Raw genomic sequence first — 27,041 nt, 5'->3', positions numbered from 1 at the left:
TGACTTCCAAAGTGGTTGTACAAGCTTGCAATCCCACCACCAGTGGAGGAGTGTTCCTCTTTCTCCACATCCTCACCAGCATCTGCTGTCACCTGAATTTTTTATCTTAGCCATCCTAACTGGTGTGAGGTGGAATTTCACGGTTGCTTTGATTTGTATTTCCCTGATGATTAAGGATGTTGAACATTTTTTCAGGCGTTTCTCAGCCATTCAGTATTTCTCAGTTGAAAATTCTTTGTTTAACTCTGAACCCCATTTTCTTTTCATATTTTTTATTGGGTATTTATTTCATTTACATTTCCAATGCTATCCCAAAAGTCCCTCACACGCTCCCTCACCCACTCCCCTACCCATCCACTCCCACTTCTTGGCCCTGGCATTCCCCTGTACTGAGGCATATGAAGTTTGCACGACCAATGGGCCTCTCTTTCCACTGATGGCCGACTAGGCCATCTTCTGATTCATATGCAGCTAGAGACACGAGCTCCAGGGGGAGTATTGGTTAGTTCATATTGTTGTTCCACCTATAGGATTGCAGATCCCTTCAGCTCCTTGAGTACTTTCCCTAGCTCCTCCATTGGGGACCCTGTGATCCATCCAATAGCTGACTGTGAGCATCCACTTCTGTGTTTGCCAGGCCCCAGCATAGTCTCACAAGAGACAGCCATATCTGGGTCCTTTTAGCAAAATCTTGCTAGTGTATGCAATGGTGTCAGCGTTTGGAAGCTGATTATGGGATGGATCCCTGGATATGGCAGTTTCTAGATGGTCCATCTTTTCGTCTCAGCTCCAAACTTTGTCTCTGTAACTCCTTCCATGGGTGTTTTGTTCCCAATTCTAAGAAGGGGCAAAGTGTCTACACTTTGGTCTTCGTTCTTCTTGAGTTTCATGCGTTTAGCAAATTGTATCTTATATCTTGGGTATTCTAAATTTCTGGGCTAATATCCACTTATCAGTGAGTACATATTGTGTGAGTTTTTTTGTGATTGGGTTACCTCACTCAGGATGATGCCCTCCAGGTCCATCCATTTGCCTAGGAATTTCATAAATTTATTCTTTTTAATAGCTTAGTAGTACTCCATTGTGTAAATGTACTACATTTTCTGTATCCATTCCTCTGTTGAGGGGCATCTGGGTTCTTTCCAGCTTCTAGCTATTATAAATAAGGCTGCTATGAACATAGTGGAGCATGTGTCCTTCTTACTGGTTGGAACATCTGAACCCCATTTTTAATGGGGTTGTTTGGTTTTCTGGAGTCCAACTTCATGAGTTCTTTATATATATTGGATATTACTCCCTTATCAGATTTAGGATTGGTAAAAATCCTTTCCCAATCTGTTGGTGGCCTTTTTGTCTTATTGACAGTGTCTTTTGCAATTTTATGAGGTTCCATTTGTCAATTCTTGATCTTATAGCACAAGCCATTGCTGTTCTGTTTAGGAATTTTTCCCCTGTGCCCATATCTTCTAGGCTTTCCCCCACTTTCTCCTCTATTAATTTCAATGTCTCTGGTCTTATGTGGAGGTCTTTGATCCACTTAGACTTGAGCTTTGTACAAGGAGATAAGAATGGATCAATTCGCATTCTTCTACATGATAACCACCAGTTGTGCCCACATCATTTGTTGAAAATGTTGTGTTTTTTCCACTGGATGGTTTTAGCTCCCTTGTCAAGATCAAGTGACCATAGCTGTGTGGATTCATTTCTGGGTCTTCAATTCTATTCCAGTGATCTACCTGTCTGTCACTGTACCAGTACCATGCAGTTTTTAATCACAATTGCTCTGTAGTACAGCTTAATGTCCAGCATGGTAATTCCACCAGAGGTTCTTTTATTGTTGAGAATAGTTTTTGCTATCCTAGGTTTTTTATTTTTCCAGATGAATTTGCAAATTGTCCTTTCTATCTTAGTGAAGAATTGAGTTGGAATTTTGATGGGGATTGCATTGAATCTGTATATTGCTTTCGGCAGGATAGCCATTTTTACTATATTAATCCTGCCAATCCTTGAGCATGGGAGATCTTTCCATTTTCTGAGATCTTCTTCAATTTCTTTCTTCAGAGACTTGAAGTTCTTATCATACAGATCTTTCACTTCCTTAGTTAGAGCACACCAAGATATTTTATTAGATATTTATTTTTTATTTACATTTCAAATGTTATCCCCTTTCCTGGTTTCCCCTCCGAAAACTCCCTATCCTCTCTCCCCTTCCCCTCCTCACCAACCTACCCAATCCTGCTTCCTGGCAATCCCCTACATTGGGGCTTAGAGCCTCTGAAGTCTTCTTTAACTCAGTCTAGAAGTCACCTTATTATCAATATTGCATAAGATTGCCTTTCATGTATTGCCAAAGGAACAGGCAGAATAGGTATTGTGGGTCAGTGGACGGTGCCACAAGACAGAAAAACTGGTAAATTCAAGCAGATTAAGTGACCTGGGCAATTCTCATAATTGAAAATTGTAGGCATTTAAATTTGCTCCCAGCCAGGTTCCTGTCCAGAAGCATATGACCATGACACCCTACTAAGAAGGCCATGACAACTGGTCTTGTAGCATAGAAACCCAGAGTTTTCCATACTAATGACGCATCTAGATAGGCCCCAGGGTTTAGCCATTAAGTTTCCCTTCCCAGGCATTCCTTCCTACAAAAGGTATTTAATCTCTGTTTTACCCTGTAAGTCGTATGTATCCTTATCCACTATGAATAAACAGTTTGGACAAGCAAGGACTGGCTCCTTCATCAGGGGAGCCTTCATCATACAGGACCTCACCTAAGATTCAGCAGAAGGCCCCTCCCCACTCCTGGCACTCACCCTGAGCTAAGCAGGATTCCCACCTCCTCACACCCCCTCATCTCAGGCCTCCCCCGCCCCCTCATTTCCAACTTTTCATGGTTCCCAGCAGCAGGGTCTGGATGCACAGGAGTTTGAGAACCTCAGCCTCTGTCTCAATCCCTGCTGTTTCTCACCTAGAGAAACATGGACTGGGACCCCTATCGTAGGCTGCGTTTTGCCTTCCTTGAGCAGCATGTGGGCATCCCGAGAGCCTGCCAGCCCAGTGGCTAGAAAGGAACATAGCCTAGAGCCCCTGTGTTTTGCTTCCCCAAGTGGCATCTAGGCGGCTTTAAGACACCCCAGCTGCAATTCGAAACACAGATCCACTGGTTTCCATTTTACAAATGAGGAAACCTTGGATTCTATTGTCACATAGCTTTCTGGGGCAGATTTGGGATTTGGACTTTGTAACATTAAAATCTAAACTAAATACTGTAGGTTTTGTCATTATTATTTGCTGTTTTACTTGTGTCTTGTCTTTATACTCTGAAGCATTTTCTCTCTCTCTCCCTCTCTCTGTCTGTCTGTCTGTCTGTCTGTCTGTCTCTCTCTCTCTCTCTCTCTCTCAAAAACATATATTACACTGGACATGGTAGTGTATTCCTTTAGTCCCTGCACTTGGGAGCAGGCAGGCAGATTTCTGTGAGTTCAAATCCAGCTTGGTCTTCATAGTGAATTTCAGTCTAGTCAGGGCAATGTACTGAGACCTTGTCTAAACAGCACAATTGTTAGAAAATGAACATGTACTTAATTTCTTTTTTTCCTAGTGCTTTCTTTAGTTCATTATACAAAGTGGTCACCAATCTGATAGATATAGAATATTACAATGGGATGCTTTTAAGAGAACTAGTAATGTGTGCTATTTAAGCTTTCAAAGTCATAAACCACAGTCCTCACTAGATATAATCTAGTTGGACCAAGTTGTTGTTATAAGGCTAGGAAACAGTTAAGATGTTTTAAACAAGAGGAAGGAATAACTAGAGAGCCCTGCAAAGAAAGAAAAATATATGGTTGTGTCTTTTGAGATTATGTTAAGGATCAATTTTAAGAAACAGTTCTTGAAAAAAATGTTAAAGAATATTGGCATTATTTGGGGTAAACTGGAAAGCAAGTAGTTGATGCTAAACTATAGAAACATTTGACTAAGCAGAAAAGTGGCTAGTGATTATATTTGATTAAATGCAATATCAAAGGGAAGATACTCATAATATGCTTAGATGATAGGATCAGGATTGTTGCTTTTATAGGATTAAAAAAATAAAGGGAAACCATATTCATTATGTATCTACATTGTAATTAGGAATTGCAGACATTATAATAAAGAACAAGAAGTCATCTCTGGTTCTAATAGTTTTGCAGCACTAAAGGAGACCGTGTTAGCTTTCTATAACTGTGATAAAAATTTCTGATATAATTTACATGGAAGGTTCATTTTGGCTTACGGTTTTACAGGTTTCAGCCTTGGTTTGTTGGTTCTGTTGCTTTCAGTCTTAAGGTATATAAGTATGTAAGAAAGTTGTTCATTTCAAAGGAGTCCACATATCTCCTTGAAAGGGTATTCCCCTTTAGAGACATAACTTTATCATTAGGTTCCACCTCTCTACCACTTCCCATTAATGGCACAGTCTGGAAACTAAGTAAGTAGTATTTGAATCCTTGGGGAAGAACATACCTAGAGCATGAGGGAGAGTAGTGGTGGGCATGTGCTAAAAGTACCCTAATAAGGAAAGTAACCCAAGCGCTTAGAGCCTTCATAAGAGGTACTCTGTTTCTTACAGGTTCAGATTCAGTGCGATACTGTAGCAAGGGAGAAAACAAAAATGTAAAATCCACGTTTTCCCTCCCTGCCCCAGGCTCCCGGAATAACAACTCTGAGACTCAAAATACACCTTGGCCATAGCTTTGGCTGTTCCCCAACTAGCTTACAAGTTAATCATCCCATTATTCGATTGTAAGTTCTGCCATGTAGTTGGTTACCTCTGCTCAGCTACCTGCTTCTTTCTCCCTGTTCCAGGGCTAAATCCACTGCTCCTGGCTCTGTCCCAGAATTTCATCTCCCTACCCATGTCTCACCTTCTATTTCCTGCCTAAGCCTATAGGCCAATCAGCATTTTATTGTCAGGTGCTGCATACATAGAGGGCACAAGAGATTTTTCTCTACACAGTAAACTATAAAATGCCTGTAGCAGCAAATGTTTTGGAAATAAGTTAGATAATGTCATTCTCCCCTTGTATCACAAACTATAGTTCCATGGCTACTACATATAAAGTTTATTATATGTTGAGTAAGAAACAGTAGAAAAATCGAAAAGAGGGCAGTTATACAATTAAAGAAAAAAAAGAAAGAAAAAAAAAAGGCCATGATTTTGAGAGGTAGTGATGGGTGTTAGAGGGAGGAAGGGAAAAGAGGGTGTGATTATATTTTAATTTCAAAAATATTTAAAAAGTTTAAAAAGGCAGTCATAGTGAAAAGAATCCAGATTGTAATATGAGGCAAAACTAAAGAAAGTAAATCATTTCATTGTGGAAAATGAGAGGCAGGGGAAGCATGATGTAATAGCTGAAAGGCACATGGATATCCAGTGTCTGGGCAGTTGCTTGTTACAGAGTAAGAGAATAGCATGGCTACTTAGATATTTGGAAGACAGGTTTTCAGAGCCATGAAAAGAGTTTGTACTGCATATTTGGGATAATGGTACCTTGAAACATCTTTGCTAGGGTGTACATTTTGTCAGCTCATCAGATAAGATAAGGAAGTTGTGTATAATGCTTTTTAGTTGTGGCATCATCTTTCTGTTTTCTGAAGTAAAGTGGATTCATTAGTCAAAATAAGTAACAAACAAGAAAGATTTTATTTTGGGAACAGAGAATTTCTCAAAATAATAGTTTGGATTTAAGATGCCTTAATTAAGTTAACTCCCTGAGTTCATATGAAATACCAGTTTATTCTTTTCAATTCATATATATTTATTTATTGAGCAATTCCTGTGGGGATAGGTTTCTGAACTAGTCACAGAGAATTGAGTTTCAATATAAATTCACAGTGTTTAAGAATCAGAATGGGTCTTCAGTACTCTCATTTATGTGTCCCACCCGTCAATCTTAACAGTAATTATTAATATGTATTAATTACTGTTAATTAATCTGTATTAATCTGTACTATCATTTTGCTCCCAACAAAGTTATCTTGCTCCTTCGGAGGGGGGGAGAGTCAGAATGAGTGAATACAGATCCTAACTTTTCTATATAATAATATGACTGTGCAAGTCATTCCCCTTTGTATGCCTGTTTCTTTGGTTACAGAAATAAAAGTATTAGAACTTACTGATACACTTGTGAAAGTATATATACAGTATATACTTTCATTTGTTTTATACCTTTATAATGTTAATTCTACTCCAGATACTTCTGAGCTCTTTAAGGTGCTTTAGTGGTGCCTGACCTTATAACTGTCCTGCCTGGAATAGACATTCGTGGGGCAATAGCTGGTGCCATGTACCCCAAGAAATGAGGCCTCAAGCACTGGAAACAGAGAAGGGGAGTAGAATTCAGAAGATCCTGAGAGGTTCCATGGGTGTGGCTTCCCTGTCATGATTAGAAGATGCAACTTCACAGCAGACATACTGGTTCTCTGCCTCTTATGGTTTTTATGCCCCTTCTTTTGAAATGTTTACTGAGACTTAGTTGTAAGTGTTGGTTGCAGATGTATCAATAGGGGCTAGGCATAGCCTCTATTTTTCTCTGCATTTTAATCAGTGACAATGCCAGTGTGAATTGGGGAAATCTCATGGAGCTCCACCCCTACCTGAAGAGCTACAGGCAATTTGATAAGTCCTGAGAGAGGGAAGATTAGTCTTTCCCAGGGATGAGCTTCTTGATTGGTTATCGAATACCAAGTGGTGAGCCCTAGAAGCGTTATACATGCAGTCAACACTGAATGGACTCAGCAAGTTGTATTTGCTAGTTTGTATTGTATATGTTATAACAGTGGTTAAAGAAGAGGAGGCCACATGGATTTCAGAGGGAGTGAGGTAGAGGCCACATGGGAAGGGTGTAAGGGAGGAAAAGGAGGAGGAAATGATGTGATTATGGTTTAATAAAATAAAAATAGTCACCCATTAAATACTGAGTACTATTTCATGTTTGGTAAGAAGATTAAATGAGATAGCATGCATGTGAAATGTAAAGCATATTATTTAGCACATATTAAACAGTTAATAAATATAAACTGTTATTGCTATTGCTCTTAATGGTAAACTGGATTCAGACCTAGAGTCAGGAGGCATACAGAAAAAGGTATGTCTTGTTTAGCTTTACAAGCCAATTCAATTGGACATACTTTATTTCTCTTTCTCTCCATACTGATGCCATCCTTCCTTTTTAAGAGTCTTATTTATTTCTAATGTTTACAAGTGTTTGCCTGCATGTTTGTATGTTCACCATATAGATGCCTGATGCCCCTGGAGGCCAGAAGAGGGAGTCATTGTCCCTTAAACTATATCATCCATATATATATATGAATATGTATATATGAATATGTATATGTATATAATATATAATGATATTTTATATTTATATTTTACATGTATGCTCATGTAAGATAAAGACTAAACAACTTAATTTATTTTTGCCATGTCTTAAAATTTATTAGCACATTAAAACTAGAATTCACAATGCAATGTTTCTTCAGTTTTGGAAGAAAACCAGTTGAGTCTCATTTTTATTCTTTTTCTCTTTGCCCTTAACCTATTTGAGACCCTATGTGCTGAGACTGAATTAATTACACCCTTCAGCTTCAGAGGATACTTGTGTTGTCAGTATGTCCTTTTCTGGTGTTCTTTTTTTTTTCCCCATATTTTCTTTTTTTTATTAGATATTTTCTTCATTTACATTTCAACTGCTATCCCCAAAGCCCCCTATACCCTTCCCCCGCCCTGCTCCTCAACCCACCCACTCTCGCTTCTTGGCCCTGGCTTTCCCCTGTACTGGGGCATATGATCTTTGCAAGACCAAGGGCCTCTCCTCCCATTGATAGCCGACCAGGCCATCTTCTACTACATATGCAGCTAGAGCCACAGCCCTGGGGGTGGTGGTGGTGGTGGTGGTACTGGTTAGTTCTGGTGTTATTCTTACACTCTGTGTAAATGATACAATGTATCCTCTCATAGCTATTCACTGCAATGTATCTCTACACATCCTTAGATATGCATGCCTTTTTGTAAATAGATAATAAAATTTTGTCTGTGTATGTGTTCTTATTTATCAGAAGGTTTTGTACTATGAATAACATTTCAGAATTCTACCCATGTTACTTTGTACATGTTTATTAAATGATTCTAATTTTTAACTTTTAATCTATTCTCTAACCTAGATAATTCTTACTTCCATGTTAGTACATTGTGTGTTGCACTGAATATATTCTTGTATTATTTTTTATAGATGGGATGATCACATTTGCCCTAATTAGGATGTTTTTGAAATTAAAAAGTGTATCTTAATAATACTAAGGCAGTAGGTGCATATCTAGATTCCCAACACACCAGAATATGTGCCTGCTCTGCTTAGAAAAGATTTTTCTGGTGTATCTTCTGGTATATAACAGCTGTTAGCTGATACAGACTAGAATTTTTTTTTTTTTTTTTTTTTTTAATCCGAGACAGGGTTTTTCTTTATAGCCCTGGCTGTCCTGGAACTCACTTTGTAGATCAGGCTGGCCTTGAACTCAGAAATCCGCCTGCCTCTGCCTCCCAAGTGCCGGGATCAAAGGTGTGCGCCACCACTGCCTGGCGATAATTTATTAATCTATCCTCTCTAGTTGTTTTTAGCTGATACCTGTTCTAGTTAATTGGTACATGTGCTGGAAAATTACTGATTTTAAATGTTACCCATACTAAAAGTTTATCTTTTAAGTGTATCTTATTTGTGTGTGTGTGTGTGTGTGTGTTTTGTCTGAATGTATGTATGTATGTACACCACATGCTAGCCTGATGCCTTCAGAGGTCAGAAGAAGGCTTCTGGAACTGGAGTTATGAATCAAACCCAGGTCCACTGGAAAAGTAGCCAGTCTTGTTCATTTAACTCAGCCATCTCTCCAGCCCTCTAAGTTAAATTAGTTCTGAAGGGGATGTCTAGGAAATCAATGACAAGCATACTTAATTTCAGAGAATTTAAAATGTAATCAAGTCTTTTGTATTTGTAGGTAGGTAGATTTTTTTTAACTCTTTTTTTTTCTCATTTTTAAAAGAATTTTCATGACTACATCATATATTTTTCCTTGCCCCATCAGACTTTTAATTGGAAATTAAACAGTCGCTAGTTTATTGACAGAAACTCCTAGTGCTTTGTCCCAATGTAACAGTTACTATGTTTTACATAAAGACATTTTTCAGATTTTGTTACAAGAGTCTAACCGTTAACTTTGAGAGAGAGAGGGTAGAATTTGTAATCCTTATTTTCCAGAAAAGAAAGGTGATCATCAGATTTCCAAACTCATTTGCTTCATTCCTCATCTGGTAAGTTATGGAGTTGAACTTAAAACTAATCTGACTTATGAAATATCAAAAAGAGACAGAAAGAATATGTTTGTTGGTGGTTAAAGTCAGAACTGAACAGTTTAGTACAGGTTAGCTTTTTGTCTTCATCAGGACATAACAGTTGCCTGACTACTAGTAAATAGTCAGTGATTTTTATTGAACAAATGGATTAGGAAATATATATATATATATATATATATATATATATACATATATATATATACACACACATATACACATACATATATATACACACACATAATTTAAAACATGGTTAAGTTTTTATCTGTTTATTGGTAGTGCTGGGTATTGCCCAGCATGCTAGCTAGGTAAATGCTATATTGCTAAGCTATTTCTCCAGCCCCAAGTACAAACTGTAATGTCACTACTCACTGCTGTGGTAACTGTCATTCATTCTAGTAAAGTTTTAAGGTATAGATAAGTTCATTTTGTAAATATGGTTAAAAGGCTTCAGTTAATCTAAGAGTTCTTATTTCAAGTGGTTTTGGTTCACTGACAACAGAAATACCAATGCGTTAAATAAATGTACCTCTATGATGTGGTATTAGGGGTGAATAAAAGACTGTACTTTCAAATAATAGATCTCAGGTTTTTTGTACAACTTTTTAAATGCTGTTCTAGAGTTTTAAATAACCTGTAACAAAGTCTCTCTGTGTAATCAGCTTCATTTGGCTCCTTAACACCTGATTCCTCATTTCCAAGCTCTTCAAAGACAGGAGCTATTTCATGAGAGACTCAAACCGTAGTGAAGATGTTAAATTTCACTGCAAGAGTTTTCTCTGGTTTGTCTCAGCATTGAGAGAACTGATAGGCCTCAGCCCCCTTGTTCAAACCTGCCACTATTTTTTTTTATTTATTTTTTATTTTTTTTTTATATTTTTATTACATATTTTCCTCAATTACATTTCCAATACTATCCCAAAAGTCCCCCATAGCGCCCCCCACTTCCCTACCCACCCATTCCCATTCTTTTGGCCCTGGCATTCCCCTATATTGGGGCATATAAAGTTTGCAAGTCCAATGGGCCTCTCTTTCCATTGATGGCCGACTAGGCCATCTTTCGATACATATGCAGCTAGAGACAAGAGCTCCAGGGTTCTGGTTAGTACATCATGTTGTTCCAACAATAGGGTTGCAGATCCCTTTAGCTCCTTGGGTACTTTCTCTAGCTTCTCCATTGGGAGCCCTGTGATACATCCAATAGCTGACTGTGAACATCCACTCCTGTGTTTGCTAGGCCCCGGCATCGTCTCACAAGAGACAGCTATATTTGGGTCCTTTCAGCAAAATCTTGCTAGTGTATGCAATGGTGTCAGCGTTTAGAAGCTGATTATGGGACGGATCCCTGGATACAGCAGTCTCTAAATGGTCCATCCTTTCATCACAGCTACGAACTTTGTCTCTGTAACTCCTTCCCTGGGTGTTTTGTTCCCAATTCTAAGAAGGTGCACAGTGTCCACACTTTGGTCTTCATTCTTCTTGGGTTTCATGCGTTTATCAAATTGTATCTTATATCTTGGGTATCCTAAGTTTTGGGCTAATATCCACTTATCAATGAATACATATTGTGTGAGTTCTTTTGTGATTGTGTTACTTCACTCAAGATGATGCCCTCCAGGTCCATCCATTTGGCTAGGAATTTCATAAATTCATTCTTTTTAATAGCTGAGTAGTACTCCATTGTGTAAATGTACCATAATTTCTGTATCCATTCCTCTGTTGAGGGACATCTGGGTTCTTTCCAGCTTCTGGCTATTATAAATAGGGCTGCTATGAACATAGTGGAGCATGTGTCCTTTTTACCGGTTGGGACATCTTCTGGATATATGCCCAGGAGAGGTATTGCTGGATCCTCCGGTAGTACTATGTCCAATTTTCTGAGGAACCGCCAGACTGATTTCCAGAGTGGTTGTACAAGCTTGCAATCCCACCAACAATGGAGGAGTGTTCCTCTTTCTCCACATCCTCGCCAGCATCTGCTGTCACCTGAATTTTTGATCTTAGCCATTCTGACTGGTGTGAGGTGGAATCTCAGGGTTGTTTTGATTTGCATTTCCCTGATGATTAAGGATGTTGAACATTTTTTCAGGTGCTTCTCTGCCATTCGGTATTCCTCAGGTGAGAATTCTTTGTTCAGTTCTGAGCCCCATTTTTTAATGGGGTTATTTGACTTTCTGGAGTCCACCTTCTTGAGTTCTTTATATATATTGGATATTAGTCCCTTATCTGATTTAGGATAGGTGAAGATCCTTTCCCAATCTGTTGGTGGTTTTTTTGTCTTATTGATGGTGTCTTTAGCCTTGCAGAAGCTTTGTAGTTTCATGAGGTCCCACTTGTCAATTCTCGATCTTACAGCACAAGCCATTACTGTTCTATTCAGGAATTTTTCCCCTGTGCCCATATCTTCAAGGCTTTTCCCCACTTTCTCCTCTATAAGTTTCAGTGTCTCTGGTTTTATGTAAAGTTCCTTGATCCACTTAGACTTGACCTTAGTACAAGGAGATAGGAATGGATCGATTCGCATTCTTCTACATGTTAACAACCAGTTGTGCCAGCACCATTTGTTGAAAATGCTGTCTTTCTTCCACTGGATGTTTTTAGCTCCCTTGTCGAAGATCAAGTGACCATAGGTGTGTGGGTTCATTTCTGGGTCTTCAATTCTATTCCATTGGTCTATTTGTCTGTCACTATACCAGTACCATGCAGTTTTTATCACAATTGCTCTGTAGTAGAGCTTTAGGTCCGGCATGGTGATTCCACCAGAGGTTCTTTTATCCTTGAGAAGAGTTTTTGCTATCCTAGGTTTTTTGTTATTCCAGATGAATTTGCAGATTGCACTTTCTAATTCGTTGAAGAATTGATTTGGAATTTTGATGGGGATTGCATTGAATCTGTAGATTGCTTTTGTCAAGATAGCCATTTTTACAATGTTGATCCTGCCAATCCATGAGCATGGGAGATCTTTCCATCTTCTGAGATCTTCTATAATTTCTTTCTTCAGAGACTTGAAGTTTTTATTATACAGATCTTTCACTTCCTTAGTTAGAGTCACGCCAAGATATTTTATATTATTTGTGACTATTGAGAAGGGTGTTGTTTCCCTAATTTCTTTCTCAGCCTGTTTATTCTTTGTGTAGAGAAAGGCCATTGATTTGTTTGAGTTAATTTTATATCCAGCTACTTCACCGAAGCTGTTTATCAGGCTTAGGAGTTCTCTGGTGGAATTTTTAGGGTCACTTATATATACTATCATATCATCTGCAAAAAGTGATATTTTGACTTCATCTTTTCCAATTTGTATCCCTTTGATCTCCTTTTGTTGTCGAATTGCTCTGGCTAGGACTTCAAGTACAATGTTGAATAGGTATGGAGAAAGTGGACAGCCTTGTCTAGTCCCTGATTTTAGAGGGATTGCTTCAAGCTTCTCACCATTTACTTTGATGTTGGCTACTGGTTTGCTGTAGATTGCTTTTATCATGTTTAGGTATGGGCCTTGAATTCCTGATCTTTCCAAGACTTTTATCATGAATGGGTGTTGGATCTTGTCAAATGCTTTTTCCGCATCTAAGGAGATGACCATGTGGTTTTTGTCTTTGAGTTTGTTTATATACTGGATTACGTTGATGGATTTCCGTATATTGAACCATCCCTGCATCCCTGGGATGAAACCTACTTGGTCAGGATGGATGATTGTTTTGATGTGTTCTTGGATTCGGTTAGCAAGAACTTTATTGAGGATTTTTGCATCAATATTCATAAGGGATATTGGTCTGAAGTTTTCTATCTTTGTTGGGTCTTTTTGTGGTTTAGGTATCAGAGTAATTGTGGCTTCATAGAATGAGTTGGGTAGTGTACCTTCTGTTTCTATTTTGTGGAATAGTTTGTGAAGAACTGGGATTAGATCTTCTTTGAAGGTCTGATAGAACTCTGCACTAAACCCATCTGGTCCTGGGCTTTTTTTAGTTGGGAGACTATTAATGACTGCTTCTATTTCTTTGGGGGATATAGGGCTGTTTAGATCATTAACCTGATCTTGATTCAACTTTGGTACCTGGTATCTGTCTAGGAACTTCTCCATTTCATCCAGGTTCTCCAGTTTTGTTGAGTATAGCCTTTGGTAGAAGGATCTGATGGTGTTTTGGATGTCTTCAGGATCTGTTGTTATGTCTCCTTTTTCATTTCTGATTTTGTTAATTAGGATGCTTTCCCTGTGCCCTCTAGTGAGTCTGGCTAAGGGTTTATCTATCTTGTTGATTTTCTCAAAGAACCAGCTCCTTGATTGGTTGATTCTTTGAATAGTTTTTCTTGTTTCCACTTGGTTGATTTCACCCCTGAGTTTGATTATTTCCTGCCGTCTACTCCTCTTGGGTGAATTTGCTTCCTTTTGTTCTAGTGCTTTTAGGTGTGTTGTCAAGCTGCTAATGTGTGCTCTCTCTAGTTTCCTTTTGGAGGCACTCAGAGCTATGAGTTTTCCTCTTAGAAATGCTTTCATTGCGTCCCATAAGTTTGGGTATGTTGTGGCTTCATTTTCATTGAACTCTAAAAAGTCCTTAATTTCTTTCTTTATTCCTTCCTTGACCAAGGTATCATTGAGAAGAGTGTTGTTCAGTTTCCACGTGAAGGTTGGCTTTCTATTATTTATTTTGTTATTGAAGATCAGCCTTAGTCCATGGTGATCTGATAGGATGCATGGGACAATTTCAATATTTTTATATCTGTTGAGGCCTGCTTTGTGACCAATTATGTGGTCAATTTTGGAGAAGGTACCATGAGGTGCTGAGAAGAAGGTATATCCTTTTGTTTTAGGATAGAATGTTCTGTAGATATCTGCCAGATCCATTTGATTTATAATTTCTCTTAGTTTCACTGTGTCCCTGTTTAGTTTCTGTTTCCATGATCTGTCCATTGGTGAAAGTGGTGTGTTGAAGTCTCCCACTATTATTGTATGAGGTGCAATGTGTGCTTTGAGATTTACTAAAGTTTCTTTAATGAATGTGGCTGCCTTTGTATTTGGAGCATAGATATTCAGGATTGATAGTTCCTCTTGGAGGATTTTACCTTTGATGAGTATGAAGTGTCCCTCCCTGTCTTTTTTAATGACTTTGGGTTGGAAGTCAATCTTATCAGATATTAGAATGGCTACTCCAGCTTGTTTCTTCATGCCATTTGCTTGGAAAATTGTTTTCCAGCCTTTCATTCTGAGGTAGTGTCTATCCTTTTCTCTGAGATGAGTTTCCTGTAAGCAGCAAAATGTTGGGTCTTGTTTGTGTAGCCAGTTTGTTAGTCTATGTCTTTTTATCGGGGAGTTGAGTCCATTGATATTAAGAGATATTAAGGAGAAGTACTTGTTGTTTCCTGTTATTTTTGTTGTTAAAGTTGGCATTTTGTTCTTGTGGCTGTCTTCTTTTAGGTTTGTTGAGGGATTACCTTCTTGTTGTTTCTAGGGCGTGTTTCCTGTCCTTGTATTGGTTTTTTTCTGTTATTATCCTTTGAAGGGCTGGATTCGTGGAGAGATAATGTGTGAATTTGGTTTTGTCGTGGAATACTTTGGTTTCTCCATCTATGTTAATTGAGAGTTTGGCTGGGTATAGTAGCCTGGGCTGGAATTTGTGTTCTTTTAGTGTCTGTATAACATCCGTCCAGGATCTTCTGGCTTTCATAGTCTCTGGTGAAAAATCTGGTGTAATTCTGATAGGCTTGCCTTTATATGTTACTTGGCCTTTTTCTCTTACTGCTTTTAGTATTCTATCTTTATTTAGAGCATTTGTTGCTCTGATTATTATGTGTCGGGAGGTATTTCTTTTCTGGTCCAGTCTATTTGGAGTTCTGTAGGCTTCTTGTATGTTCATGGGCATCTCTTTCTTTAGATTTGGGAAGTTTTCTTCTATAATTTTGTTGAAGATGTTTGCTGGTCCTTTGAGTTGAAAATCTTCATTCTCATCCACTCCTATTATCCGTAGGTTTGGTCTTCTCATTGCGTCCTGTATTTCTTGGATGTTTTGAGTTAGGATCTTTTTGCATTTTACATTTTCCTTGATTGTTGTGCCGATGTTCTCTATGGAATCTTCTGCACCTGAGATTCTCTCTTCCATCTCTTGTATTCTGTTGCTGATGCTGGTATCTATGGTTCCAGATTTCTTTCCTAGGGTTTCTATCTCCAGTGTTGCCTCATTTTGGGTTTTCTTTATTGTGTCTACTTCCCTTTTTAGGTCTAGTATGGTTTTGTTCATTTCCATCATCTGTTTGGATGTGTTTTCCTGTTTTTCTGTAAGGACTTCTACCTGTTTGATTATGTTATCGTGTTTTTCTTTAAGGATTTGTAACTCTTTAGCAGTGTTCTCCTGCAGTTCTTTAAGGGATTTTTGTGCTTTCTCTTTATTGTCTTCTGCCTGTTTAGCAGTGTTCTCCTGCATTTCTTTAAGTGTGTTATTAAAGTCCTTCTTGAAGTTCTCTATCATCATCAGGAGATATGCTTTTAAATCCGTGTCTAGCTTTTCCGGTGTGTTGGGGTGCCCTGGACTGGGCGAAGTGGGGGTGCTGGGTTCTGATGATGGTGAGTGGTCTTGGTTTCTGTTAGTAAGATTATTACGTTTACCTTTCGCCATCTGGTAATCTCTGGGGTTAGTTGTTATCGTTGTCATTGTTTAAAGATTGGAGCAGAAGCTGTGTTCCACTCACCAGCAGTCTCTAGATCCTGTGGCGGGGGTCCTGGGTAGCTGACGGTACCCCGGTGCTGGTCCAGCCGGAAGAGGCCTGTGGTCCTACACAGGCCGTTTTTCTGCTTCCCTAACTAATGCAGTCTCTGGTCCCGCGTGCAATTGGATTGGAGCAGAAGCTGTGTTCCACTCTCCAGAAGTCTTAAGATCCTGTGGTGGGTGTTGTGGGTAGCTGGTGAGTGTCAGCCGACCCTGCGCCCCAGCTGCCCCGGTGCTTTTCTGACCGGAAGAGGGTTGTGGCCCTATGTAGGCCGGATTTCTCTCTCCCCAACCAGAGCAGTCTCAGGTCCCGCGTGATTGGACTGGAGCAGAAGCTGTGTTCCACTCACCAGCAGTCCCAAAATCCTGCGGCGGGGGTCGTGGGTAGCTGGCGGGTGTCAGGCAACCCTGCGCGCCCGCTACCCCGGCGCTGATCCGGCCGGATGAGGCCTGTGGCCCTACTTAGGCCGGTTTCTGCTTCCCTAACTAATGCAGTCTCAGGTCCCGCGCAATTGGATTGGAGCAGAAGCTGTGTTCCACTCACCAGCAGTCCCAAAATCCTGCGGCGGGGGTCGTGGGTAGCTGGCAGGTGTCAGGCAACCCTGCGCTCCCGCTACCCCCGCGCTGATCCAGCCGGATGAGGCCTGTGGTCCTACTCAGGCTGGTTTCTGCTTCCCTAACTAATGCAGTCTCAGGTCCCGCGCAATTGGATTGGAGCAGAAGCTGTGCTCCACTCACCAGAAGTCTTAAGATCCTGTGGGGGGTGTTGTGGGTAGCTGGCGAGTGTCTGCGGACCCTGCGCCCCAGCTGCCCCGGTGCTTTTCTGACCGGAAGAGGGTTGTGGCCCTATGTAGGCCGGATTTCTCTCTCCCCAACCAGAGCAGTCTCAGGTCCCGCGTGATTGGACTGGAGCAGAAGCTGTGTTCCACTCACCAGCAGTCCCAAAATCCTGCGGCGGGGGTCGTGGGTAGCTGGCGGGTGTCAGGCAACCCTGCGCTCCCGCTACCCTGGCGCTGATCCGGCCGGATGAGGCCTGTGGCCCTACTCAGGCCGGTTTCTGCTTCCCTAACTAATGCAGTCTCAGGTCCCGCGCAATTGGATTGGAGCAGAAGCTGTGTTCCACTCACCAGCAGTCCCAAAATCCTGCGGCGGGGGTCGTGGGTAGCTGGCGGGTGTCAGGCAACCCTGCGCTCCCGCTACCCTGGCGCTGATCTCCTGCCACTATTTTTAAGTCTAAATTTTCAAAGCCTTTCATGATCTGGTTTCTGCTATTTTGCCAGTCCCATCCACACTTAAACTACAATCATGTATAATTTAAATTTGGAAGTTATAAAAAAATGAATAAGTAATTTAGAGTTCACGTTTTTCCTATTCTACTCTTCAGGGTTATGAAAATAGCCTTCTAGAAGTAATTTTTTTCCTGTTGTGTGTCCTAAGTCCCCAAATAAACACAAAGCTAACTTGGTAGCAAAGACTTATGGACAAGGTATGCTATTTAGATCACAAGCTTTCTGACACTTCCTCTTTGGTTCTGTCTCTCATTACATTGTGGATTGATTTGGTATGCTGTGCTAGTACTTTGAGTCTTAGCTTTGCTCTGCCCTTCAGAGAACTTAGAAAGCCCACATGTTAGTGATACGTTTCTACTGAGATCATTAGGGGAGCCATGACTGGCTTCCCTTTCCTGTTGCACCAATACATTGTCTTTTAAATTATTCCCACCCGTCTTCCTTCTCTTTGTACTGTGTCCCTGAATTATGCCTATAGTTACAGAAAGAAGAGATTACTTTCTTTTTTTTCTTATTCTCTTTCCCTTTCTCTCTCACCCTTTTCCTTTTTCTTCTTTACATAAGTTTAAAAACAATTTCTTCAAGAAAATCAAATGATTTTTGTAGACAAAATACTTGCTACAACTTAGTGGTTGGATCATGAAAATAAAAATTTAATCAATTAGGCAGCTAACTTGTTTGCTTGCTATATTTTATTATAAGTATACTTAGGTCTACCATATTAACCAATTTGAAAGTATACCATATTATACTTATTAATATAACTGGGTAGACACAGCAGATTTCTAGAACCTTTCTCCTGTAACTGAAATTTTTACTCATGTCAACTAATGAAACTTGTAGAAACTAAGAATAGAATGGTGGGTTCCAGGGACTAGGAGGAGGGGAGTACTCAGCCACTAATCAGTGAGCAATTAGTTTTCTCTAGTGAGTAAACTTGGCCATCACTGTGTGTAGGTATGTGGTCAATTGTACTTGACATAGAAAGAGAAGAGTGAATTTGGTGACTTGGTTCTCCTGTAAAGTAGCAGTTGCTTTTCTAGTTCTGAGGTTTCCTCTAACAACCATATCACTACCCTCCTACCCCAGTATAAAATAGAAAGAGATAAACTTCCAAGACTGCTTATTCCAAAACACTGACATATACAAATGATCCCAATGTTGAAACACAGAAGAAACAAGTTGGAGAGACTTCAGTTAAGAATGGCGCATGCCTTTAATCGGGAGGCAGAGGCAGGCAGATTTCTGAGTTCGAGGCCAGCCTGGTCTACAAAGTGAGTTCCAGGATAGCCAGGACTACACAGAGAATCCCTGTCTCGAAAAAAAGAAAAACAAAACAAAACAAACAAAAAAGAACATATTATTTAATAGTTTAAAACAAACCTACTTTTCATGAGCACAGCTAGCCCTTACATTAATACAGGAATACCAGAATTTGGGTCCTCTGAATATCACCAACAGGATCAAAATCAAGTGCGGGCAGAAGCACTTATATCGAGACTCAACAATACTATTTCCCATGTTATATATATATGTACATATATGTTTATGTTTCATTCAGCCAGTCATTTTGATCACAGTTGTGACCACAGTACCTGTAGTACTGCCTGGTTCCAATTAGCAATATAGGTACTTTTGGCCTTTGTTCATAATGACTTACTGGCTTTGCCCATGACTGTGTTTTAGCTTACCTCACAGTCTGAATTATCAGTCTCTCTTCCCCACTAGACCATTTGCCTCTCTTTTCTTCTCCTCTAATCTTTCTTTCTTCTTCGTCCCTCTCTCCTTCACTCTTCCATGATTTTCTCAGGGCTGGGCTTCAACATCGTCGGTGGGACAGATCAACAGTATGTCTCCAACGACAGTGGCATCTACGTCAGCCGTATCAAAGAGGATGGGGCTGCGGCCCAGGATGGGCGGCTCCAGGAGGGTGATAAGATCCTCTCGGTGAGAAATGGCTTCGGCTTTCTTTGCTATACTTTGCTCCCTAGACCACATCTGATTCCATCCTTGACCTGCCTTTTTGGAAATGAAAATATTTAGAGTGTATCATTGAATAGGAAGAACATTGATCACTCTTCCAACTTTACCGCTGGGCTGGGAGGATAGTATTATTCTTGTTTGACAGACAAGGCAAATTTAACATAAAATGTGAAGTTACTTGCCCTAGTTCAAAAAACACAAAGCAGGTAGAAATGAAGGACTGGTTTGGAGGAAGGAGATTTAAGATCCACACTTTTCAACTTTCTCTTGATAACTTTACCACTTCTCTTTTGTTGACTAAAACACTGAATTGTGCCTTTTCTTGGGAGACTGTCAGTCCTTAATAATGGTGTTAACTTTAAAAAGCAAGGTAAGGATTAAGTTTCTTCTTTAAATTTAGGGCCCTTCCTTACCCATTATTAAGATGAAAAAAATGAAGTACAGTTTGGATCTCTGTCAATTGTGCTCCCATTTCATCCTGTTAATGTTTCTTATTATATAGTAATCATGAATCTTATTTTTATATACTCAAAGATAGGAACTAAATTTTATTATGGTTTCCATATCTCAGTATAGTACTCAACATAGGCTTAACAAATGACCAAATCAGGAATTCTAAAATAGGAAGGTTGACTAACAAATACAGTCATATGGGCTCACTGACCCTTTAAATTTTTTATTATTTTAACTGTGTATATGTGTGTGTGTGTGTGTGTGTGTGTGTGTGTGTGTGTGTGTGTGTAGGGTGAAATGTACACATGAGTGCTGGTGCCATGGAAGCCAGAGGGATGGGATCCTCCTGGTGTAAGAGTTATAGGAGATTATGAGCTGCCCTATGTGATTGCTGGAAACTGAACGGAGGACCTCAGGAAGAACGGTGTATGCTTTTAACAACTGAGCCATCTCTTCAGCCCCAGACCCTTAGTCTTAGAATCAATTGAATATTCCTAAAGTAAATAAAAATTCAGGTATAATAAGACTTTTAAAACTCTTATGTGTGGCTGTATTTTTTATTTCTGTTCTACTTCACTGGCTACAGTGTCATTAATTATACTGTCAATTTTGAGCATTGGGAATGCTTAGACCATGCTATAAAATCTTAAAAATTCATTTTTTTAATGCTGCTGTAGCTCAGCTTATTTGTGTGAAAATAACATACACATTGGTATAAAGACTGGCAAAGTAATGAGATTGTGAATTACTATCTAGGATTTAGGCCTGCTTCTAAGGGCTGTGCTCAAATAAAAGAAATTTGAAGAAGGATGGGACTTCTCGCTACAGAAGTGCTTCCTGTTTCCACATGTGCCTTGGACTGTGGCCCATGGTCTAAGAAAAAACAATTATTTCCTACTTTGTCTTATGAACTGAATAGAGCAAGAGGGCCAAACTGGTAAAAGGCTGAAGTAAGTGAATGAAGCATAGACCAAGACAGGATTTGATTAAAAATTAAGGATTATGTCAGATACTTGATTTAGAACTTCCACAAACAAGGACTATTAAAGATTTTATTTAGTGTATGGATGTATGTCTATCGTGTATCTGGACTTGGTGTCTGCAGGAAGCCAAATGAGTACTTCTTAACCCCTGGAACTGGGGTTACAGATGGTTGTAAGCTGCCATGGTGCTGGGAACTGAACCCAGGTCCTCTAGAAAAGAAGCAGTGCTCTTGGCCAAACAGTCATGTCACCAGCCCCATAAGCAGGTCCTTCAACAATTTTGCAGGGGAAGAAAGAGAGCAGCCATGTACATGTACCACTGTTTTCTATGTAGAGAACAGTGGTTTTAGTTGAGAAGGACCATCAAAAGATTATAATCAAGAGAAGAAAGTGACTGAGTTCTGTAAATATATAGTGTGTGGGTTACTCTTAATAAATAAAAATAAATTTAAGTAGGGATTAGGAAACAGCAGTGAGAGAACATTCACAGATGAGGAAGAAGATGAAAAAGAAAGAGTGAGCTGCTTTCAGGATTCTCACAAAGGATGAAGCAGAAGAACCTACTGAGGTGACTCAGGTTAGGATAATGAAGAAGGTATGTAACAGATACTATGAATATTTGTTAGTGAGTTTGCTTGGTGAATAGAAGGGTTTTAAGGATAACTTGTAGCAGCTAACTTGGATCTTTGTACAGAATATGACCATGCTTTTCTCCAGGGATATTCAACTCAATAATGGCAAAGAAAGTAGGGCAGTCTGTTCCTGGACTACGTGTCAGGTACTGGGACAAATGATTACAATAATTTACAAAGTGCTTTGTTTAAATTATAGCTAAAATCCTAGATGAGTCAAATGTGAAGATGATAAAGACAAAATAATGAAGGACTGAAAGTGTGAAGGGCAGAAGTTGTGGGTAGGTTTTTAGAGTTTGCTATATGTCTAGTATGTCTAAATGTTAATGTCTGAGTTTAATCTCAGTTGATAACTAGAGAAATTATGATGATTGAAAATATCCAGTCTGTCGGTGGGTGCCAGCGCCCACAAACTCGGCGGACAGTCCCATGGTCCCCAGAGGACTCTCTGCTCCCCAGGTGCCCTAGCACGCCCAGGATCTTAGGATCACTGGTGAGCAGAACACATCATCAGTTCCTACACCACGTGAGTGACTGGGAGCAGCAGGAGCCAGAGATGCAGGAGCCCTGCCCGACCAGTGGCTCAGGTTCCTTCCAGTTGCTGGTCTACCTTGGTTGCAAACTCAGCAGACAGCCCCATGGCCCCTCGAGGAGGTACCACTCCCAGGAACTCTTAACATGCCCAGGATTTTAGGATCCCAAGATCCCAGAATCCTAGGAGCTTGGTCACTCCAGGATCTCAGGGTCTCAGAAGAAGCTTGACTCCTAGGAACTCTGACACACCCAGAATCTCAGGATTACAGGATCCTGGAATCACAGGATCACAGAGAAAGCTGGACTCTGATGAGTTCTGACTCAACTGGGATTGCAGGAAGGACAGGCTCCAATCAGATATAGCGAGGGCAGGGAGCACTTGAGATAATCAGATGGCGGGAGGCAAGTGTAAGAACAGAGGCAACAGAAATCAAGGTTACTTGGCATCATCACAACCAAATTCTTCCACCATAGCAAGTCCTGGATACACCATCATGCCAGAAAAGCAAGACATGGATTTAAAGTCACTCCTCATGATGATGATAGAGGACTTTAAGAAGGACATAAATATTCCCTTAAAGAAATACAGGAGAACACAGGTAAACAGGTAGAAGCCCTTAAAAGAGAAAAGGTAAAAATCCCTTAAAGAGTTACAGGAAAACACATCCAAACAGGTGAAGGAATTGAACAAAACCATCCAGGATCTAAAAATGGGAATAGAAACAATAAATCACAAAGGGAGACAACCTTGGAGATAGACAACCTAGGAAAGAAGTCAGGAGCCATAGATGCAAACACCACCAACAGAATACAAGAGATAGAAGGGAGAATCTCAGGTGCAGAAGATAGCATAGAAAACATTGACACAACAATCAAAGAAAATGAGAAATGCAAAAAGTTCCTAACCCAAAACATCCAGGAAATCTAGACAAACTGAGAAGACCAAACCTAAGGATAATAGGTACAGAAGACTGTGAAGATTTTCAACCTAAAGGGCTAGTAAATGTTTTCAACAAAATGATAGAAGAAAATATCCCCAATCTAAAGTGTCACAAGGACACAGGCTCCACTATGTTCATAGCCTTATTTACAATAGCGAGGAGCTGGAAAGAACCCAGATGTGCCTCAACAGATGAGTGGATACAGAAAATGTGGTTCATTTACACAATGGAGTACTATTAAGTTATTAAAAATATGAAATTCTTAAGCATGGATCTAGAGGATATCATTCTGAGTGAGGTAACCCAATCACAAAAGAACACACATGATATGCACTCACTGATAAGTGAATATTAGCCCAGAAGCTCAGAATATTCAAAATACAATTCATGAACCACACGAAACTTAAGAAGGAAGACCAAAGTGTGGATACTTCAATTCTTTTTAGATGGGGGGACAAAATATCCATGGAAGGAGTTACAGAGAGAAAGTATGAAGTAGAGACTAAAGAAATGACCATCCAGAGAGTGCCCCATTTGGTCCATTCCATATACAATTGCCAAACCCAGACACTTGTGGATACCAACAAGTGCTTGCTGACAGGAGCATGATACAGCTCTCTCCTGGTAGGCTCTGCCAGTGCCTGACAAATACAGAAGTGGATGCTCACAGCCATCCATTGGACTGAGCACAGGGTCCCCAATGAAGCAGCTAGAGAAAGGACCTAAGGAGCTGAAAGGGTTTGCAGCCCCCCAGGAGGAACAACAATATGAACTAACCAGCACTCCCAGAACTCTCAGGCACTAAACCACCAACCAAAGAGTACACATGGTGGGACTCATGGGCATATGTAGCAGAGGATGGCCTAGTCAGACAGCAATGGGAGGAGAAGCCCTTGGTCCTGTGAAGGCTCTATGCCCCAGTGTGGGGGAATGCCAGGACCAGGAAGCAGGAGTGGGTGGGTTGGTGAGCAGGAGAATGGGGTCAGGGGGAGATAAGGGTAGTGTGTTTTTCGGAGGGGAAACCAGGAACAGGGATAACATTTGAAATGTAAATAAAGAAAATCCGATTCAAAAAAGAAAAGAAAATAAAAGTATTGGTAGTTCCACTTATCAAAGATACTAGCAAGACTCATGAAGAGAAAGTACAGTAAAAATGTGTTAGAGATGGGAGATGGTAGGTCTGGATGGGGATGGTGGTTGAAGATGACACAGTGGGTTTCTGTAGGGTGTTAGCTGCTTCTTCGTGTATTTTCACTGTGACTATCAAGCCTGCCTCTTACAACACTTTCTTCTGGTGACTCTTCAGTCTCACTGAGTGGGAAATTTTTGTAGCTGCTGTGTTTCTTAAGCTCCTTGTAAACTTTTCTATTCAATAACTTAGGTTTGATCAGGACCATGTATGTAAGGTGTTTCTCCCACTGGACTTTTCCTGGGCTCCCAACAAATGAAAACTCTATGCAAAGTTGATCTGTCTCAGTATCCTTTTGAGCCACCCAGTTTGTCTAAAACTTAACCTAAGACTGATGAGAGTGGAAAGAACAATATAAACGTAAATAGCTTCAGCTTTAGCTGAGCAAAGGAGCAGTTAGCAAGTCAGGGTGGGAAAATAGAAACATTCAAAGAACAGTGAAATGTTAAGAGTATTCTGAGCTTCATTCCATTATTTAAAATCTCTAGCCCTAGTTTCTATACTTAGGAGGCTGCGTGACAGTTACTTCTTTAACAAAGTTAGTATAAAAATGCAATCTACTTCATAGGATAATTGCAGGAATTAAATTGGATAGTGTATATAAAGCACAGGCCTATTAAATATAGTAAATATTTCATCTATTAATCCCATAAATAGTAACAGTGACATGTATAAATCCATATGTCTTGCACAAGGTGGGATGTGTTGAGTCACTGAGTGTGATATAAATAACACTTGTGACTCCTAACAGCAGAAAGAGTACTAGTGCTTCCCATTTGTCAACTCTATGTAGTAAGAATGCCCTACATTCAAGTCATTTGTAAAGGTTTCTATCTTCACAAAAAAAGAATTTTAGTAAACTTGAGGTTAGGAATTTACATGGAATTAAAGAAAATTGTTGACAATAAAATAAACCTACTAGAATGGTCTAGAGAATTGTTTCCAGGGCTGAAGCTAGAGATGCTGAGGACTAGAAATATAAAGAATAAGGGGATAACCTCGAAGATGATGTCATAGAGGGTTACCTGATGCTACCTACATAGAGATAGACAGATACTCACAGATGATCTGTAGGTATAGTAACCAGAGCCGGTACATTCAAACAGGATAAGCACAGAAGTTAAGAAAGAGGAGAACCAAGTCTATTAAAACCTGACTTCACTTCAGATGGTCCATAGATCCTCGGTTGTTGGAAAACCTAACTTTGAAAATGAAGAAACTTCCTTCTACATGCTCAGTAACTTAGCTCATATTTCTAGACCTTGGAATTTGACCTGAAAGAGTCTGATTTTATTTTTAAGGGATTGGTTCACTGCATGAAAGTAAATTGTTCACTTAAGAGACTTAGTCTTTTGCCTTTCTGACTTCTCTCTCTTGCTATTGACAGGTAAATGGCCAAGATCTGAAGAACCTGCTGCACCAAGATGCTGTAGACCTTTTCCGTAATGCGGGATGTGCTGTGTCCCTGAGAGTACAGCACAGGGTAGGTATTACCTGCACCTGGATATGGGACAGTAGGCTTTTACACTGTTCTTGTGAATAAGTTTGTAAGCTTCAAAGTCTGTTTTACTTTATCTTTTGTTATGATTGCCTTTGTCTAGCATAGGCAGGAGTCCTTTAGCATTTCTGCCTATCAGTAAAAGAAGTATGTAACCCAGGTTCTACCTTCAGTGGATTAAAGTTTCATTAAGTGAAAATGGAAAGAAAGTAGAATTACTTGGTAAGAGGCCAAATGAGGATACAGAGGCTGAAGAAGATTGAAAGGAGCTAGTGTAAAAAAAAAAAAAAAAAAAAAAATCCAAAAAACAAAAACAAAAACAAAACAAAACTGGAGAAAGCAGAAGTCAGTTTGAACTATGTGGTGAGACTCTGAAAGAAAACTCAAACTATTAAAAAAAAAAAAAAAAAGAAGAAGAAGAAAATAAAAAAGAAAAAAAAACCCAAAAAACCAAATACCCCCAAAACATAAAGTGATATCCAAGAAAGCAACCAGAGTTGCAAACAGAACATTGGTGTGTTGAATGCAAAAGCAAGTGATAAAAGACAGTATAGTATTGGTCAGCATCTGCTTTTGCAGTGGTTCTTCTCTGGTTCTAAAGCATGGAGAATTTATGTGGGCACATGTTTCAGATATGATAAGGGTTCCTTTTGGAGGATATATGTTCACTTTAGAAACAGCCACAAATAACTTAGAATGCAACAAGCAGTATTGTTCCAAAATTTTATCTAACCCTGAAGACCCATGTCTCATCTCTTGATAAACGGTAGAACAGCAGTTACAGAAGATAGTTTGTGCAGTTGCTTCCCTATAAAATGGGTTAGGGTTTCATGGGCTGGATGTAATGAGGTTAAATCTAACTGGAAGAAGATGGTATTGTTATTTCAAGTTAACCACTGTCTTAGTCAGGGTTTTTATTCCTGCACAAACATCATGACCAAGAAGCAAGTTGGGGAGGAAAGGGTTTATTTAGCTTACACCTCCATACTGCTGTTCATCACCAAGGAAGTCAGGACTGGAACTCAAACAGGTCAGGAAGCAGGAGCTGATGCCCAGGCCATGGAGGAATGTTTCTTACTTGCTTTCTTCCCCTGTCTTGCTCAGCTTGCTTTCTAAAAGACCCCAAGACTATCAGCCCAGAGATGGTACCACCTATAAGAGGCCCTTCCCACCTTGATCACTCATTGAGAAAATGCCTTACAGCTGGATCTCATGGAGGCATTTCTCATCTGAAGCTCCTTTCTCTGTGATAACTCCAGCTTGTGTCAAGTTGACACAAAACCAGCCAGTACAACCACCAAAAATTGATTTAAGAGGAGCCACCCTGTAAAACAGGGCTGGAATGAAGAAAGACAATGCAGATATAAATTAAGGAAATACTTCGGGCATAGAAATTGAGAATGGTCGCCGGGCATGGTGACGCACACCTTTAATCCCAGCACTCAGGAGGCAGAGG

General features: G+C 39.9%; 1 protein-coding gene across 1 annotated transcript in view; it reads left to right on the top strand.

The window, feature by feature from the left end:
* Synj2bp (synaptojanin 2 binding protein) overlaps positions 1–27,041 on the top strand; it is a 39,762-nt gene that overhangs the window by 7,602 nt on the left and 5,119 nt on the right. The window contains exons 2-3 of the mRNA XM_085830520.1: positions 19,183–19,319; positions 25,475–25,570. Coding sequence (XP_085686646.1) covers positions 19,183–19,319; positions 25,475–25,570 — 233 coding nt within the window. The remainder of the gene's footprint in view (positions 1–19,182; positions 19,320–25,474; positions 25,571–27,041) is intronic.

Source organism: Mus caroli, unplaced genomic scaffold, assembly GCF_978045245.1.
Source record: "Mus caroli unplaced genomic scaffold, Mus_caroli_1 scaffold_14, whole genome shotgun sequence".
NCBI classification, from domain to species: Eukaryota; Metazoa; Chordata; class Mammalia; order Rodentia; family Muridae; genus Mus; species Mus caroli.
The sequence above is the reverse complement of the archived record's forward strand: the minus strand, read 5'-3'. Positions and strand labels throughout refer to the sequence as shown.